Consider the following 19,325-nt stretch of genomic DNA (forward strand, 5'->3'; position numbering starts at 1 on the left):
ATTAACAAATTTAAATAAACATGAGTAAGTAAATGAGATTTTCAAAGTTAACGAAAAAAAACTTGAGAAAACATCATACTTTTTGTGGGAATAAGTCCTTTGGCCTATATTAAAATTACAAAACTATCATTAATACTTAATATAAATATCAAATTATCATTACATCCTTACAATTTTAAAAATTTATCTCTTAGACTTATAAAAATATCAAATCCCTAATCAACTTTAAAATGATGCATTTTCATAAGCTTTTTTATTAGTGTAATTGTCATTTTTGAAATTATTAAAGAGTGTACTAAAATTTTAAAAATTTTAAAACACTCCAAAACTTTTTTAATTTAAAAAAGGGAAATAGAAAAATAAGGAAGAAAAGAAAAATAAAAATATTAGGGGAAATAGAGAAAATTGACAAATCTATATAAAAGGATATCATGCCTTTTTAGTTAACAAAATTCACTAACAAGAATATATGATAAGTAGGAATTTGGTTTTTCAAAACTTAAAAGGTAAAAAATTATCATTCCAGCAAATCTTAGGTGGGAAAGCCTCTTCTGGCTGAAAAATTATTGCACTTTTTATATTTCTTTTTATTAATAACAAAATAATCACATAACATTAAGGAGTAAATATATAATGTGCTTTTGTCATTAATAGGAAAGCGTCATCTTGCCCCAGCTTAAATATGTCTCTTTATCTTCTTGTAGTATAACCGAAGTTCTGATTTTCTCAAGCACTTCAAGTTTGAAATATCTAGATCTTTCTAATAACACAATCTCTGGCCGAATTTCTCAATTGGAGCTTGGAAAATTTTCCAACTTGTATCACCTAAATCTGTCTCACAATTTACTTACCAGTGTTGACTACATTCCATCCATGGTCAAGCTTCTAACTTCTTTTCTTCTCAGCTTCAAACAATGATCTCGACTTATCCCATTATAGCTTAAGTGAAAACATTCCAAAATGTCTTGTGAACAACAATGGAAACCTTGACTCTTTGAACTTGGCAATGAACAACTTCCATGGCATCATAGGATCTCTGACGTTTCCCAATCAATGTGGTGTGACAGCTCTTAGGCTTAATATAGACAGTCAGTTGGAGGGACCATTACCAACGTCTTTGGTTAATTGATAACATTTGAAAATCCTTGATGTTGAAAATAACAGGATTAATAACAACATTCTGAATTGGTTAGTAAATTTTCAACTTCTTGAAGTGCTTGTTTTGAGCTCTAATCAATTTCATGGTCCCATTGGCAATTCCAACACAAGATTTCTCTTCAGTGACTTAAGAGTAATGGACCTCTCTCACAATCAATTTTCTGGTATATTACCGGCAAGTTTTTTTTTAACTATTTTGAAGCTATGATGAGTGGTTACATGGATGCTGTCAAATTTGATTGCATGCACTCACTTTTTGGTTCATATTATTCAATAATGCTGATTGTAAAAGTGTCGAACCTAGATAGAAAAGATAAAAGATTTTATCAATCTTCATAAGTATAGATCTTTTCACAATCTGCTTGAAAGGGAAATTCCAAAGGTGATTGAACAACATAATTACTCAAATTGCTCAACTTGTCTCGTAATATTAAATGGTTAAATAACTTCATCATTGAGAAATTTATCACAACTTGGAGCATTAGACCTGTCTTCCAATCAACTCTTTGGAAAAATTCCAATGCAATTGACAAGGCTAACATTTCTTTCAATGTTAAACTTGTCCTATAACCATATCGTAAGATGTACACCTCAAGGAAATCAATTTGACACATTTCAAAATGATTCCTACATTGGAAATTTTGGCTTGTGTGGATCACCATTGTTAGACAAATGTGACAATGATAAGGCACTACCAACAATAGACAAAGAAGAAAACAATGCTTCAAGCTGGTTTGACTGGAAAATCGCTTTGATGGGCTGCGGATTTAGATTTGTAATTGACATATCTATTACTATTTTGTTTTCAACCGGAAAACCTCAATTTTTTGTAAGACTGATTGAAAGAGAGCGGGCAAGAAATGTGAGAAGGCTGAATAGAGGACGTAGAAGTAGAAGAAATTATATAGAAATTGAAAGTTGCTCCCCAGACTCGTAAGTTCTCCAATCCTCTCATTGCCAGATTCTGCTTTTGTTTTTTTTTTTTAATAGGACAGCTTATTCATAATGCAAATAGCTAGCCAAAATACTACTGAAATCATGCTTTGTTTTTTTAATTATCAAACGTCGAAGAGTAGATTTTTATATTGAAGAGTAGTCATTTGAAGCAGAAGCTGTTATACTAATGTCTCCAAGAAAACTTCAAGCTTTTGTATAAATTGCAAATTTTTATTTTAGTAGCAATTCAATAAGCAACTCTGTTTCTGCTCAGGACAATTATGCAAGAGCATATAGTTCTTGTTTATCTTTTGTTAAGTATTTGACAAACTATGAACATTCATGTTCACATTTGATTTTTATGTGCACAAATCTGTCTTGTTATATGTGTGGACATAGTTGCATTATTGTGTGAATATTTGTAAGCAGTTTTTCGTTTAAGTAAATTTGACAATTTCTTTTGCTTGTATTGCATTATTGTTTGTTGTTTAACTATACCGTTGTGATTCTATGTGTCATTCCCTGTTTCACGGGCCGACAAGCGCAAGAGCGGCAGGGGGTTGTTGCAGTGCAACCCGCATGCATGCAGCAGTGTGAACACGACATAGCATTGTGGGGGTGTTCAACCCATTATCCAACAGAGTAGGAAGGGAGTTCATGCCGAGGGATGCAGCAGCCAAGGTTCCAATCCAATCCTGCAAGTGGAGCTAACCAAGTCACTTGTACATGAATCCTTATCCTTATCAACTTGAGCAGCCAACCAAGGGTGGGGTGGCTGAGCTTTAGGAAGGGAATAGCCATCATTGCATACTTAAATTTGGTTTCTTTTTTTGCCTATATAATGACCTCTTGAACAACATTTTATTCAATCAATCTTCAATTAGTACAACTTGTATTTTCTAGCAACTTTCATTTGCCTTATTCTTTGTGTGAGTTGTGTTTTTGTGTTTACAGTGGTATTGAGTTGTCGCCTAAGCTAATGTTATCCGGTCAATGCTACATAAGTCAACTAATCCAAATCGAAAATAATATGAGATGACACTATTTATGTGTTTTAACCTCGATGAGATATCAGTTAATGAAATAATCAGATTGTACACTAACTGTATTGTTGAAGGTTTTGTTTATTGTTAAACCTTCACCATGAGATATCCGTTGATGAAATGATTAAAACCATTTAACAAAATTGATCATGTAGCAATCTTTTTGTACAATTGAACACTTCTGAATTTTTTTTACTAAATTCATTCGAAGTAATAGATTTTTAAAAAAGTGGCTATAGTAGAAGCTACAATAACCCTAAATGTAACCTTAATATGCATTGGAATTAAAGGGGGGTAACACTTCTCTACACATTCAGGCTTTGCTAAAGAAGATAAAGAAGCTTTTAATCTTGGGGACAATAATAAAAAATCTAGCTATCTTAATAGAAACAAAACAATAGATTGAAACAAAAAGAGAAAAAAAAAAAGTTTTGCTTCAATTGTTCAATCCCTTGGAAATCATTATAGCTCAAGTCCAATTCAATTAATTGCTATAATTCAATCAAGGAGGGATTTGTCTTACCAACCAACTTCGACCTCTGAAAAAACACTTTAAATGAATAAATCAAAGGTTCGTAGATGATAGTGGAAGACTCCAAGTCTTCTACTAATTAGAGACTTACCATGTTGCCACATAACATATGTACAGGTGTTACTGAAGATTTTTGCACTGTTGAAATGATTGAATAGAAAGTAGTGAAAATAATGAAAATAGATATTTACTATAATTTTTTTACAAAGTCTGCCAACTCAAAGGTCCACAGACGATGGTGAAAGACTTGGAGTCTTCCTCTATTTATTAGTAGGAAAAACCATGTTCCCACTTAAAAAAAGGCAAAGGTATGCCTAAGGATTTTCACATTGTTGAATTATTGAATTTCGGTGTAAGACTTACTTTGTATAAATTAACCAATCAATCCTAAACCACAAGATTTATGTACATTTTATAAAATACTGGAGTAAACTTCAAGCTTATATGGATACTTGAAATGTCATGTAGTTTGAATCCGAAGAACTTTTAAAAGTCAGTTGAAATTAAAGATTTGTTATGACTGATTTTTTGCTTTAGAAATCTCCCTTATGACGGTTTTCAATGGGTAAAGCTGCAACAATTAGGTTTTGGATTAAAAATTCAGCTAATTTATAAAAGAAATTACTGGGACCTCTCATCAAAGGTTTAGTAACCCAAAGATCTACATTAAACCATTTACTCAGATAATAAACTTTAAGTGCATTGCATTTATCTTTATTGATCACTTAAGCTTATTTATAAACTGACATTAGACTATCCAATTACATGTTTTTATTAAATCAAAAAAATAATTAATATTAGCTTACATCAGGAAATTTTCAACATTATCCCACTTATACATGAACTAACATTGAATTTATACATGAACCATTAATAACCTAACATTGAACTTATACTACTAACATTGAACTTGAACTTGTGCATGAATTATGTAAGAACATGACCTTGTGCTATGAACATTTTTGAACATCATTAATGAAGTCTTGTTAACATTGAAGTTGTGTATCACATGAGATGCACCTAAAGATCTTCAAATTAATCTTTAACATTTGCAACTTGAATTCGTAGCTCGAATTTATTGTTCGAGTTTATGGCTCGATTTAGTTTTTGCAAGGAGTATTTCACACCATAAATTCCAAACTCTATACATGTTTGAATAAATATAATACAACTGAAAGCTGAAATTAGCCAAATATTTAACACAAAAAACACATAAAAAGATTGCTAAAAATGAAATATGCTGCACCGAGACAACAACACAAAGCAGAGTTAGTGCTGGTTGAGGCGAACTCTTTGCTGACGAACTAGAGAGACAGTGAGAAGAAAGATCCAAAGGAGAGAGATGACGATTGATTTAAATTTTAGAATGGATGCTTAAAGAGAAAATTACTGCACAGGAGACTGAAGAGAGAGCTAATACCATGTGAAAATAGTTTTGTGATTTGTTTGGGTGAAAAAAAAGATGCAAAGAGTATGAGAGAAGATGAGTGAAGGGAAAAAAAAAAGTTGGAGAAAGAGTGATGCTATGAGAAGAAAAAGGAGTTTTTTTTTTTTGTCCAAAAGCTAAGATTGCTGAGTTTTAAGCATATAGACCGCGTTGCTTTTTTAGTCAATTGAATTAGCTTGTACGAGCCATGACTTTGCTCGGTTTGAACCAAGTTAATAGTTGGCTCATAAGCTAAATCAATCTAATCTCAACCTAATTTAAATTCAGCTCTATTTTTTACAAGTCATATTTTATAGTTCAAATTCAGTTTAAATTTGTTAAAAACGAACTCAAATTGAACTATATTGAGTTGAGCTGACTCGGCTCACATCCAGGCTTAAATACAAATCAATACACTTTTTAGAGAAAATGATTATATAGTAAGGATGTATATGAAAAAATTTAAAATTTTATAGATATTTATGATATTTTCTAAAACAATGACTTGTAAATTATAATTTGCTATTATTTTATTAATTTGATATTATTTTATTTTTTAAAAAGATATATTATATGATACAATACAAGATTCAATACATTATTTTGCAAACATTTGAATGTGAATTTTCATTTAAGTACAATTGATAACTTCTTTTGCTTGCATTTGATTTGGATGTTCATTATTTAGAGTGTGCTACGAGAAAGAAGTGTGAACAATATCATCTGCTTAATTTAAGCCTAAACAACCAAACCAATATCACTCATAGTATCTACACTTGCCTTTTCTTTTACTTTCTACACTTGTTTTTGTATTTTTTGTTTCTTAAATAACTCGTTATCTTTACGGGAACATGACATATCGTATGTTATCGTTCAGTTTTGATAAATCTTAGAAAAATGTCTTATTCTTTCTCATCTGCCGTTGTATCACTCTCAGACTTTGACAATGTCTTAGACACATCTGGTGCTAGATTTTGAATGGTGAGATGTGTGCTTGATGTCAAGAATGTTTGATATAATCTTATAATAAATTGGTATTTTGATGTAAGATTTTCTGATTTTTGTAACCATGTTCTTGTTGCGTTTAATACTATTTTTGAAGAGTTGTGTACCCATTTATAGGTTGATATACTATGCAATCTCATTGTTGATATAGTAGATTTGTTTTTGGTAATGTCTTGTGATTTTATTTTTTATATCAGAAAGGATTTCATGTTATATTGTGGAATCTACTATACTTGCTTCATTGATTGTTTGATATTTATTGAGTGTCTGCTGTTACATTGTCCCATCAAGAGGGAGAGTTTTGGTTCGGGTCTTATTAGCATAGTCATTTTCTCCCCAACTGTGCTCTTGTTTTATTCACCTTTAAGGCAATTATTTATTCGTGATGTAAATTGGTGGGACATTGTTTCAGAAAATTTTATCTCTATCATCTGGACATCCTTTTTTACAAGAAAAATATATATCCCAAAATTGAACCATTGCTATATGTCAGCGTCACCGACAACTGTTTAGAAATTGCACATATATCCTTGCCGTGGCCAATAGAGCCTGGGATTCTTAAAGAACCAGGAAGCATTCTCTACTGTCTTTCACAAACTCATTAATCTTCTCACATGGAGCTGGCATTTCCCACCTTCTCAATCCTTCTAACCTTTCTTCTCTTTCTCTTCATGATGCTGAAAAAGGGGAAGAAATCAAAAACCGTTGAAAAAACTTTGAATTTGCTTCCAGGGCCATTGAAATTACCTTTCATAGGAAACTTGCACCAGCTGGGAGGCTCTCTACCCCATCACAGATTAAAAGACTTGGCCAGGAAATATGGGCCATTTATGCACCTACAGCTCGGGGAAGTTTCCACTGTGGTAGTTTCATCTCCCAGGTTTGCCAGAGAAGTTATGAAAACCCATGATATAAACTTTGCAGCAAGGCCTCAGATGGTGGCCACGCATATCATCTCTTATGATTCTAGTGACATAGTCTTTGCACCGTATGGTGATTCCTGGAGACAATTACGAAAAATCTGTATAGTAGAGCTTTTTAGGACGACAAGGGTCCAGTCTTTCCGATCAATTAGAGAGGAAGAGGTGTCTGCTCTCATTCATTGGCTTGTTTCAAATGCGGGATCACCAATTAACCTAACGGAGAAAATTTTCACACTGACTTATGCAATCACTTCCAGGGCAGCCTTTGGCAGCAAATCCAAAGATCAAGAACTATTCAAATCACTGATGGAAGACACTTTAAAAACGATGGCAGGATTTAATATTGCAGATTTATTTCCTTCCATTGGATTTCTCCAATGGATCACTGGATTCAAGTCCCATGTAGAGAAGCTGCATCAAGAAGCTGACAGAATAGTTGAAAAAATTATAAATGACCACATGATGAGGAATGAAACATTGAATGACAAAAGTGGGGAAGCCGAAGATGATCTGGTTGACGTTCTTCTGAAAGTTCAACAGCATGGTGATCTTGAATTTCCGTTGACTATGGACAACATAAAAGCAGTGGTCACGGTAAGTACTGTTTAACGCCACCAAATTTCATTACTTAATTAAGTTATTTCCATGTGAGCACAATTTGATCACCGAGTTGATGCTGACATTGACGAAGACAAAGTCTTGTACAAATTCATAATGATGTAGGCCATACCACCCCAACCACCCAACACTTAAACAAGGACCTTTTCCAGCACAAGGGTTTCCAACCAGTTGAGTCCACTAGTCAGGCTCGATTTAATTTGAGTTTATTATTATTCGATTTGAGTATAATGTTGACAAATTTGTAAAGTTTAGAATTTTGTATTTACTATTTTAAATATATAATAATTGATAAATATATAAGTTAAAGATTTAATTATAATTTTTTTAATTGAACTCAAATCAATCGTTTTTATCTCAAAATTAATCATGAACCTGTTGAGAACTCAAGTTTTGTATAAATACAATCGGTAGCTCAAACCAAACACTACTTGGTTCAATTGCAGCCCTACATGACAACAGCCACTTGATTAATATAAATGCATGGCTTAATTAAGACAGTGAAGTGAACCAGAAAATTGTACGTGCGGGACAAAGTTGGAGTTGGGAAAATTGGTAGATTTTAAGAGTAGAACTGATACAATTTTAAGTAAATTTCCCTTGTACCTCGATCGACCATGACTACTCCCCCAGGATATAACAGTGCTCTGCCACTCTAAGCTTGTTTATCCTGAAGGATGCCAGGTACCTTCTGAAGACTTCAGAATTATTGTATATTAGTGACCTGAATATTGTAAGAGGTTTAAAAAGTGAATTTTTAAGGAGATGTAGCAAGCATCACTTGTTGTAGAAACGCTACCAATGAGTATGTGTGTCAAACATTTGTCAGCTAAAATTTGTATATAAAAGTTGTATTAAAATCTATGTGACAAGAGTGTGTCCATAAAATAAAGTGAGTTAAAGATTAAGAGTCCAAACAAAAAGAATAAAAAAATTTCTTCTTCATTTATTGTGAAATTTTTTTCTATGATTTTTCTCATACTGGGTTTTTAGGTAAACATTTATGTTCCTGTATTGAGTACTTGTGCATTTTGCTTTTTTCTTTGGGATTCGTATGAAAAAACATCGGTGAAAAAACTTGTGACTGAGGTTTAATAATGATGTAGAATCCTTTGTTTATATATATAAATTTTTCTTTGAGCTGAGATCTGTTCATAAATCCTCTTTTCAGGAAACTTTTACTGCTGGTAGTGAGACAACTGCTACAACTATAGATTGGCCAATGTGTGAGATGATGAAAAATACAAGAGTACTACAGAAGGCACAAGCTGAGGTGAGGGAAGTCTTCAATAAAAAAGGCAAGATCAATGAAACAAGTATCGATGAAATGAAGTTCTTGAAGCTAGTAGTAAAAGAGACTCTGAGACTACATCCTCCAGTACCATTAATTACTAGAGAATGTAGAGAGCAATGTGTGATTAATGGAGTTGACATACCCATCAAAACCAGACTCATTGTTAACGTATGGGCAATCGGAAGAGATCCTGACTATTGGAATGAACCAGAAATTTTCAATCCAGAGAGGTTCCTCAATCATTCAATAGACTACAAGGGGACCAGTTTCCAGTATATACCATTCGGTGCCGGTAGGAGAATATGCCCTGGAATGTCATTTGGTCTAGCCACTGTTGAGCTTTCTTTGGCGATGTTTCTGTACCATTTTGATTGGAAACTTCCTAGTGGGATGAAGAAAGAAGATTTAGACATGACAGAGGCCTTTGGTCTAACAGTTGGAAGAAAAGAAAACCTGCACATTATTCCCATTCCTTATCATCCTCCACCTTCTTCTTAAGGAGAAAAAATGAACACAACGTTAGAAAGATATTGGATTGATGAATCTCAGTTTAAAGTTGAGACTTCGAATGGCATGAGTAAACTTACTATCACATTCTGCTGATATAGCAGAGTATTTATGTATTTATGAATCCCTCTTGATTCAAACCTAGGTTTTCATGTAATTTGTAGAACACAATTTAAAGCTATATGCTTATAATCCTGCGTCTGTTGAATAAAAGATAACTTGTAACCACAAGTCCTATCAGCCGATGAATAAAAGACTCTCAGATCTTTGTTATGTAACCCAAAGAAAACTCAGAGTGAAAATGCACAAATATTGAATATGGAAACACAAGTATTTATGTGAAAATCTCAATACGAGAAAACTACAAATAGACGATGGAGAAAATATTATAAGATGAAGAAGAGATTATTTGTTCTCTTCATCTAGTCTCTTTGATTTTAGCTTACTATATGTTTTCAGAGGTACACATCTTTTTAACTTTACGTACACTTTAATATAATTTTTATATATAAACCTTAATTGACAGATACTTGACACATAATTGACAATAATACTGAAGTAGTTTATCGGTTAGTTTATGTTATTATTGCTTTTAATTAACTTTTTAACCACTAGAAACTGTAAATTTACACATAAAAATTCTTAATTAAATTATTAAATAAAATTAATTGATGCGGCTTTACCAACTACAAACCTTTTCTACATCAATTACTCGATTGTCTCTTTCACCCACTGAAGAGTCACATAATTCGTGATGAAGGTGAAGTTGGAGTGAATCGGATGAACGCTGGTTGTGGGTAGAGGTCATGGAGGAACCCCTGTTAGAGATTGGAGGATTCACTAGCAAAGGTTGAGTGAATCAGGCTTGAGCTATAACATGGCTTGAGATGGGGCGAAACTGTCAGATTGCAAACATGTGGGGTGACGAGAAAGGTCTAAAAGATAAAACCCTAATTGCTGGGTCTGTTAGTTTTTAGAGTTGAGAAACAAAAAGGATTTTGCTGCTCCAATCCTATCAAGAATTATATAATTGTGTATTATATTAATTAACTATAATCTATATATAGGCTAAAAGACTTGTTTCCACCCAAGGTACAGTGAAATCTTTAAAGTTTTATTCTCTAACTTTCAAAAACCCAAATATCCACTCATGAGCCAAATTTTGTTAAAAATCTCAATAAGAGTTAAGGGTAAAATTATTATTTAACAAAAAAAATTTTAAAAACTAAACTTTCATCACATTTCTCCCTCTCAATTTTAAAATCTCATATTCCCTTGTCCAAATTTTATTTTAAAGTTTGAAAAGTGATAATTTTTCCCTCAGGTTTTCTCTCATTTTCTCTAGCAACCAATTTCTTCCCGGCCGTCTACCGGTCTTCCCTCCTTCTCCATTGGCACTCCTCCTTCTTCCCTCCTTTGTTGAAGGCGGAGACCGTCATCTCCATCTCAAACGAAGACAAAACGTCTTCATCTCAAATGAAGGTCATTCGTTTTCATCAAACCAAGACTAGCTGGCTCACGAGCTAAATTGAACCAAACTCATTCTTATTTAAGTTTAGCTCGTTTTCTTGACAAGACACATTTTATGGTTCGATTTCGTTAAAAACAAACTCGAACTGAGCTATACCAAGCTGAGCTGACTCGACTCACATCTAGGCCTAAATATAAATCAATACACTTTTAAGAGAAAATAATTATATAGTAAATGTGTATATAAAAAAAATTAAAATTTTAGAAATATTTATAATATTTTCTAAAATGATGACTTGTCAATTATAATTTATTATTATTTTAGAAATTTAATATTATTTTATTTTTTAAAAGGCATAGTATATGATATAATACAAGATTCAACTATCATGGTGCATCCAATTACATTATTTTGTGAACATTTGTATGTGAATTTTTATTTAAGTACAATTGATAACGTCTTTTGCTTTTATTTGATTTGGATGTTTATTGTTTAGGTGTACCATTACGATGTGCCAATCCCTAGCTTACCCTCAGAGTATTTAATCTCACATTCTTTTTATGAGATTCTGGACCAAAATTTACTGTGATTGTCACTAACTTTCAGCACCTTATTTGGTCAAGATCGGATTAGTTTTCAGTACCAAAAGATAAAGGAATTTTAGTTTGAGTGTTTAAGGGAGCTCGAGCAACAGAGTGGGATACTCAAAAGTATTTCAAATCTGGGAAAAGGGAAATAAATTAATAACTAAGGGTGCGTTTGGTTGAGGGTTTTTAAGATTATCTTGGTAATCTATCTTTTATTCCCTTGTTTGGTTTGTCAGTAATAAAGATTACAGTAATCTTCTATTACCAATACTAACGTGGCAGGTAATATAGGTGGTAATCTGATTACCACATTCACCTTAGGTATTTAAAGATTACTGGGGTAATCTTGAGTTTATTATAGAAAAATTATTATTTATTAATTTTTTGAGATAAAAATAAATTTATTTTTAATTAATATGACAAATAATATAAAAAATATTTAAAAATAATTATATTCAAGGGCATTTAAGTAAAATAATTTACTAGTAATCTTTTATTACATTTAACCAAACACAATAATTATTTATACTTATCAAATTTTATCAAACATAGTAATCATTTATACCCAGTAATCTTCTAAGTAATTTATCTTCAAGGTAATCTTTCTATTTTAGTAATCAAACATTTCCCAAACCAAACGCCCCCTAAGAGTGTTTACGCTGTATGTTGATTTCGCATTTGTATCTGACACTTGAGATTATTGTTTACTGATTTAACTGAGTTAGACTTGCCCCAGTTGATGTAGGCCAAGTTGAATCTCAGCTGAATAACGTAAAAATTGTAGCGTTTCTTTTACCTTCAACCTAGTTAGTAAAAATGGGAGCCAAAAAAAAAAAAAAATGGTACGTGAATTATATTAGTATAATAAGGTGAATAATAACAAGCAAGTCTGTAAAAACATACTTTTAAAATTTGCATACAGAAAAAATACAAAATATATATATACGAGTTTAATATGACACATCATCAATAATATATTTCTAAAAATACGATAATATCATAATAATTTTAGTAATTTTCATGAATCTCTTAGTGAAAATTAATATAACAATTCAAATATAAAATATTTAATTAACTATTAAATCTAATATAATATAATACATAATCAAAATTTTTTGTACAATAAGTAATGTACTAGTCAGTTAGAAAAAACAAATAAATTAATCATGTTAGATTTCAGACTTCAGATCAAAATGAATCTTTGTATAAGCCATAAGGGAGGAAAACACAAAATTAGGGTTGAGAATTAAGAAAAAAATATTGTTGGATTTTTTTTAAATGACAATGACATTTTCATAAATAATTAAAAATAGAAGGGACAATTTTTTATTTTAAGTTTAGCCAAAAATTCAAAAATATAGCTAACATATAATTCGTGTTTAATATGGAAATGATGTAAAATACACATTTAATATATTTTGAATTCAAAAATTTTTTTGAATGTGTTTAATACGTATATTTACTAATTAGGTTTCTACATGATTTTGTAATTTTTAGGGTGTGTTGTGAGAAAGAAGTTTGAATAATATCATCTACTTAATTTAAGCCTAAACAACCAAATCAATATCACTTGCAATATCTACACTTACTTTTTCTTTTACTTTCTAGACTTGTTTTTGTATTTTTCATTTTTCAAGTAACTCGTTATCTCTACGAGAACATGACATATCGTATGTTATTGTCTAGTTTTGATAAATCTTAGAAAAATGTCTTGTTCTTCCTTATCTACTGTTGTATAGATCTCAAACTTAGACAATGTCTTAAACACATATGATGCTAGATTTTGAATAGTAAAAATATGTGCTTGATGTCAAGAATGTTTGATATAGCCTTATAATAAATCGGAATTTTGGTGTGAGATTTTCTGTTTTTTGCAATTATGTTCTTGTTGCGTTTTATATTGTTTTTGGAGGATTGTGTATCCATTTATACGCTGACAAACTATGCAATCTCATTGCTGATATAGTAGATTTGTTTTTGGTGATGTCTTGTGATTTCATTCTTTATATCAAAAAAGATTTCACGTTATATTGTGGCATCTGTTGCAGATGGTGGATTTTTCCACCCCATATTGTTGACTTTGGCTAAAAGGCAATGGGAATGCATTAATGGCTTTAGAAACTTAGCTTGGAAGAAACTATTTTTACTGGTTGGAGGGGCGACAATTCTCCTATAAATACCCCCCTCTCTTCATGTAACATATACACAATTCTTCTTTCTTTCTTTCTGCTTCTTCTTGTTTCTTTATTCCTTCTGTCGTGCTTTGGCTTAATAATTTTATTTGGCAGTCAATTACTTTATTATTTTTATAACACGTTATTAGCACGATCAGCTCAAGTATATTATATCTTTATATTATGTCGTTATGCTGCATAAATATTATAAATACGGATATCTCAGTTGTGATGTCCTAGTTGACTTTTAATTTATGTTATATTTTTGCTTAATTTTTCTTTATAATTATACAATATTTGCAACCCGAAGTTTACAAAATTGTAAATCTGGACCTGAAGTCCTAAAACTCTTGAATCTAGACCTGAAGTTTGGAATATCATAAATCTGAACCTGAAGTTTTGAATCTTATTTGTAACTTGAAGTTTATAAAGTTATGAATCTGGACCTGCAGTCCTGAATATCATGAATCTGGATCTGAAATCTTGAATATCGTTCGTAACCCGAAGTTTACGAAATTATAAATTTGTGACCTGAAGTCATAAATATTACTTGTAACCTGAAGTTTACAAAACCAAGAATCTGGACCGGAAGTCCTGATATTATTTAAATATTTATTTTTATTGTATTCCATTTATTTGAATATTTATTTATTCGCATATTTATTTACTTGAATCTTTATTTTTATTTATATATGATTTACAACTTGAAGTTTGTAAAATAATGAGAATACATGTTTATGGGCCGGAAGTCCCCAGTTTCATAAATATGGGCCGGAAGTCCCCAATTTCATCAAAGTCTTTATTTTAATAATGATATCACCTTTGCAACCTGAAGTTTGCATAAAGTGTGAAAAATATAGACTTGAAGTCCAAAATATAATCAGAATACGTATTATAATATTCTGAAAACTAATTACAAAACCAGAAGTTTTGTATATATGGGATAATATATGAAACTGAAGCTTCCAAAATTAATCCCAATATTTCTCCTACAAAATCAATTGTTTTGTAAATATGAAATAATATTTGAACTTGAAGTTTCAAAGATTAATTCATATATATTGTTTATAAAACCAGAAGTTTTGTAAATATGACAATAATTGAACTTGAAGTTCCTAAAATTGGATGGATAATATTAAATGGACTTTTTGCATGAGTCTCCACCTAGAATTTATAAGTCTGGAAAACTAACTAAATATAATGTCTCAGAAGGACAAATACAAGACTATTATTCTTCGGCATCATATCCCTGAAGGATTGCAAGCCGAAATATGGATATAATGATAAATCTATTAAATTTGTGGAGAAATTTGAAAGATAGATTTGAATATCAAATTCAATAATACTCCCAATTACTCTATATTTAGTATAACTTTGTAATATTCAGAATCTTTTCTTGAATGTGGAAGATAAAATATTTTCCATGTTTTATTTTATGCTCCTGTAGTAGCAATATCGGAAAAGAAATTCTGAATTACTATTTTCTCGTTATATATCGTTCCCTGAAGTGAACGCAACTACTAGAAGTAGTTATTATGAGTATGAAATGCCCAAAATTTTTATGATTAAATCCATTATATATATTTATTTTGGAGTCATGCATATTATTTTATTATCATGTTCTCTTCCTTTCAATATTTTGTGTACGTTATAACTAACGTAATTTTTAAATGAAAGGAAATGGACTCCAAAATTGAAGCGTTGACTTCAAAAGCTGATGTGGGAGACATATGTTTGGTGGACAGTGCAACAACGCACACAATCCTTAAGGAAAAGAAATTTTTCTTATCTTTAGCATTAATTGAAGCTAAAGTAACCACCATATCAGGATCAATTAATCTGATAGAAGGTTCTGGAAGAGCCACAATTATGTTAAATAATGAGACCAAATTAAGCATCAATGATGCATTATATTCAAGTAGATCCAGAAGAAATCTACTGAGTTTTAAAGATATAAGAAAAAATGGTTATCATCTTGAAATCATGAGTGAAAATGGTGCAAAATTCATCTGTATAACTAGTAATGCCTCCGAAAGAAGGCTTATACTAGAGAAATTGCCTACTTTATCATCTGGATTGTATTATACAATCATAAAGGCAATTGAAACCTACGCAGTATCGAACCAGAAGCTCGTTGATCCAAAAGCATTTACGCTTTGGCATGATCGTTTAGGCCACTCAGGATCTACAATGATACGTAGGATTATTGAAAATTCACATGGACATACAATACAGAATCATAAAATTTTATTGTCCAGTGAACAATTCTACACTGCTTGTTCTCAAGGCAAATTAGTAATAAGACCATCTCCCTCCAAAATTGGAGGTGAATCCCCATCATTCCTGCAAAGGATTCAAGGGGATATATGCGGACCCATTCATCCACCAAGTGGGTCATTTCGTTATTTTATAGTCTTAATTGATGCATCTGCACGATGGTCTCATGTTTGTTTATTGCCTAGTCGAAATGTTGCATTTGCTAAACTGTTAGCACAAATTATCAAATTAAAGACATATTTCGCAGATTATTCGATCAAGTCAATACGGCTAGATAATGCTGGTGAATTTACATCCAAAACGTTTGATGATTATTGTATGTCTATGGGGATTGAGGTTGAACATCCAGTCTCGCATGTCCACACACAGAATGGATTAGTTGAGTCTCTTATCAAACGACTCCAGATAATTACACGTACTTTATTATTAAAAAGTAAATTACCTACTTCTATGTGGGGACATGCTATATTACATACTGCAGCGTTAATTCGCTTGCGACCTTCTTCTTATCATCAATATTCTCCCCAACAATTAGTTCTTGGTCACCAACCTGATGTATCTCATTTGAGAATTTTTGGTTGTGCTGTATATGTCCCTATTACGTCCCCTCAACGCACAAAAATGGGACCCCCAATGTTGTTTGAGAATATATGTTAGATATAATTCACCATCCATTATCAGATACCTGGAACCATTAACAGGTGATCTTTTTACTGTACGATTTACAGATTGTCACTTTGATGAGACAACTTTCCCATCTTTAGGGGAAAAGAAAATGCCTCCTAAAGTTACGCATGAACTTACTTGGTATGTACCTACCATGTCTCATTTAGATCCTCGCACATCCCAAAGTGAAACTGAAGTGCAAAGGATAGTGCGATTACAAATTATTGTCAACCAAATGCCCGATGCATTTGTGGATACGACAAAAGTGATAAGATCACATGTTCCAACTGCTAATGCACCAACAAGAATCAATGTGACTACTGAACAGTCCATTCGAGCCGTGACTGATCTATCTACCTCACGCCAGAAGCGTGGTAGACCTGTTGGATCGAAGGACACTGTCCCTCAAAAAAGAAAGGCAAATAATCAAACAAATATTCCTCCAGAAGAGGTTACAGTCCCTGAAGAGACTCAAGCCCCTGAAGTGGGACAAGCCCCTGAAGTGGCACAAGCCCCTGAAGTGGCACAAACTCCTGAAGTAGTACAAATTCCTGAAGAACAGGAAAATGAGAATATTGAAATATTTTTAAATTATGTTCATACACAAGAAATGTGGAATCGTGAAACAATTATAGTTGATGATATATTCTCATTTGCAGTAGCTACTGAAATTATGAATGATGATGATTTTGAACCACGTACTGTGGCTGAGTGCAAACAAAGACATGATTGGCCTAAATGGGAAGAAGCAATTCAAACAGAATTAGCTTCTCTAGCAAAACGTCAAGTGTTTGGGCCTGTAGTTCCAACACCTCAAGACGTACAACCCGTTAGATATAAATGGGTATTTGTGAGAAAAAGAAATGAGAAAAATGAAATTGCTAGATATAAAGCCAAGCTTGTAGCCCAAGGCTTTTCCCAAAGGCTTGGTATAGACTTTGATGAAGCATATGCACCTGTAATGGATATAATCACATTCAAATATTTAATAAGTTTAACAGTCTCTGAAGGACTGGATATGCATCTAATGGACGTAGTTACTGCTTATTTGTATGGAAATTTAGACGCTGAAATTTATATGAAACTCCCTGAAGGATACAAATTGCCTGAAGCAAAAAGGGTCAATTCAAGAGGCTTGTACTCAATTAAATTACAACAATCATTGTACGGATTAAAACAATTCGGACGTATGTGGTACAATCGCCTCAGTGAATATTTGAAAAAAGAGGGATATGTGAATGACCCTATATGCCCATGTGTCTTTATCAAAAGGTCAGAATCGGGATTTACTATTATAGCAGTTTATGTTGATGACATGAATTTAATTGGGACTCCTGAAGAGCTCTCAAAAACTATTGAATATCTGAGAGAAGAATTTGAAATGAAGGATTTAGCGAAAACAAAATATTGTCTCGGTCTGCAGATCAAGCATAATTCAAATGGAATACTTATCTATCAATCAACGTATATTGAAAAATTATTAAAACGTTTTAATATGGATAAGGCTTATCCTTTGAGCACCCCCATGGTTGTTCGGTCTCTTGATTCAAAAAAGGACCCATTTCGTCCTAAAGATGAAGATGAAAAGATACTTGGTCCTGAAGTACCATATCTTAATGTCATTGGAGCCTTATTATATTTGGCCCAATGCACGAGACCGGATATATCCTTCGCAGATAATTTATTGGCCCGATTTAGCTCTACACCAACCGGTCGCCATTAGAACGGAATCAAACATATATTTCATTACCTTTATGGAACTAGAGATTTGGGATTATTATATTCTGTCAAATCCTCTAAAAATCCTAGTTTGGTTGGATATGCAGATGCTGGTTATCTTTCTGACCCCCATAAGGCCCGTTCACAAACGGGATATGTTTTCACTTATAATGACACAGCTATATCATGGCGCTCCACCAAGCAGACCTTGGTTGCAACTTCTTCAAATCATTCAGAAATTTTAGCTCTCCATGAAGCCAGCCGTGAATGTATATGGTTACGGTCTGTCATCCATCATATTCAGAATGCATGCAGTCTTCCTTCTACAACAGACACTTCTTCCATATTATATGAAGACAATGCAGCATGTATAGCCCAAATTAGAGATGGGTACATCAAAGGAGACAGAACCAAACATATCTCATCGAAGTTCTTTTACACTCATGAGCTCCAACAGATTAAAAAGATTGATGTCAAACAAATCAGATCCAGTGAGAATCTTGCAGATTTGTTCACTAAAATACTACTGACATCAACATTTGAGAAGTTAGTGTATAACATCGGTATGCGGCGACTCAACAAGCAACCAAGTTAATCCTACTACAAAGAGGGGGAGCGTTCATCAGGGGGAGCATTCATCAGGCAAAATTTTGAAGTTTATCAAATATTGGACAAAAGGTGCACTGTACTCTTTTTCCCTTCACTAGGTTTTGTCCCACTGGGTTTTCCTAGTAAGGTTTTTAATGAGACAGTTTAAACACGTCCAATGCTAACTTACAGGACATTTAATAATTATGTTCCTTTGCTTTGGTTTTTATCCCATTGGGTTTTTCCTTAGCAAAGTTAATATAATTATTTGTAAGTAGTGGAAATCCAAGGGAGAGTGTTGCAGATGGTAGATTTTTCCACCCCATATTGTTGACTTTGGCTAAAAGGCAATGGGAATGCATTAATGGCTTTAGAAACTTAGCTTGGAAGAAACTATTTTT

At 32.5% G+C, this 19,325-nt stretch overlaps 1 protein-coding gene across 1 annotated transcript; it reads left to right on the forward strand.

Annotated features, from left to right (window-relative positions):
- Positions 1-6,528: 6,528 nt before the first annotated feature.
- On the forward strand, positions 6,529-9,720 carry LOC123213908 (cytochrome P450 71D11-like). The gene is made up of 2 exons (XM_044633538.1): positions 6,529-7,617; positions 8,813-9,720. The coding sequence occupies exons 1-2, from the start codon at positions 6,715-6,717 to the stop codon at positions 9,431-9,433; spliced, it is 1,524 nt and encodes a 507-aa protein (XP_044489473.1). The 5' UTR covers positions 6,529-6,714; the 3' UTR covers positions 9,434-9,720.
- The last annotated feature ends 9,605 nt before the right edge of the window (positions 9,721-19,325 follow it).

Source organism: Mangifera indica, chromosome 1 (assembly GCF_011075055.1).
Source record: "Mangifera indica cultivar Alphonso chromosome 1, CATAS_Mindica_2.1, whole genome shotgun sequence".
Classification (NCBI taxonomy): Eukaryota; Viridiplantae; Streptophyta; class Magnoliopsida; order Sapindales; family Anacardiaceae; genus Mangifera; species Mangifera indica.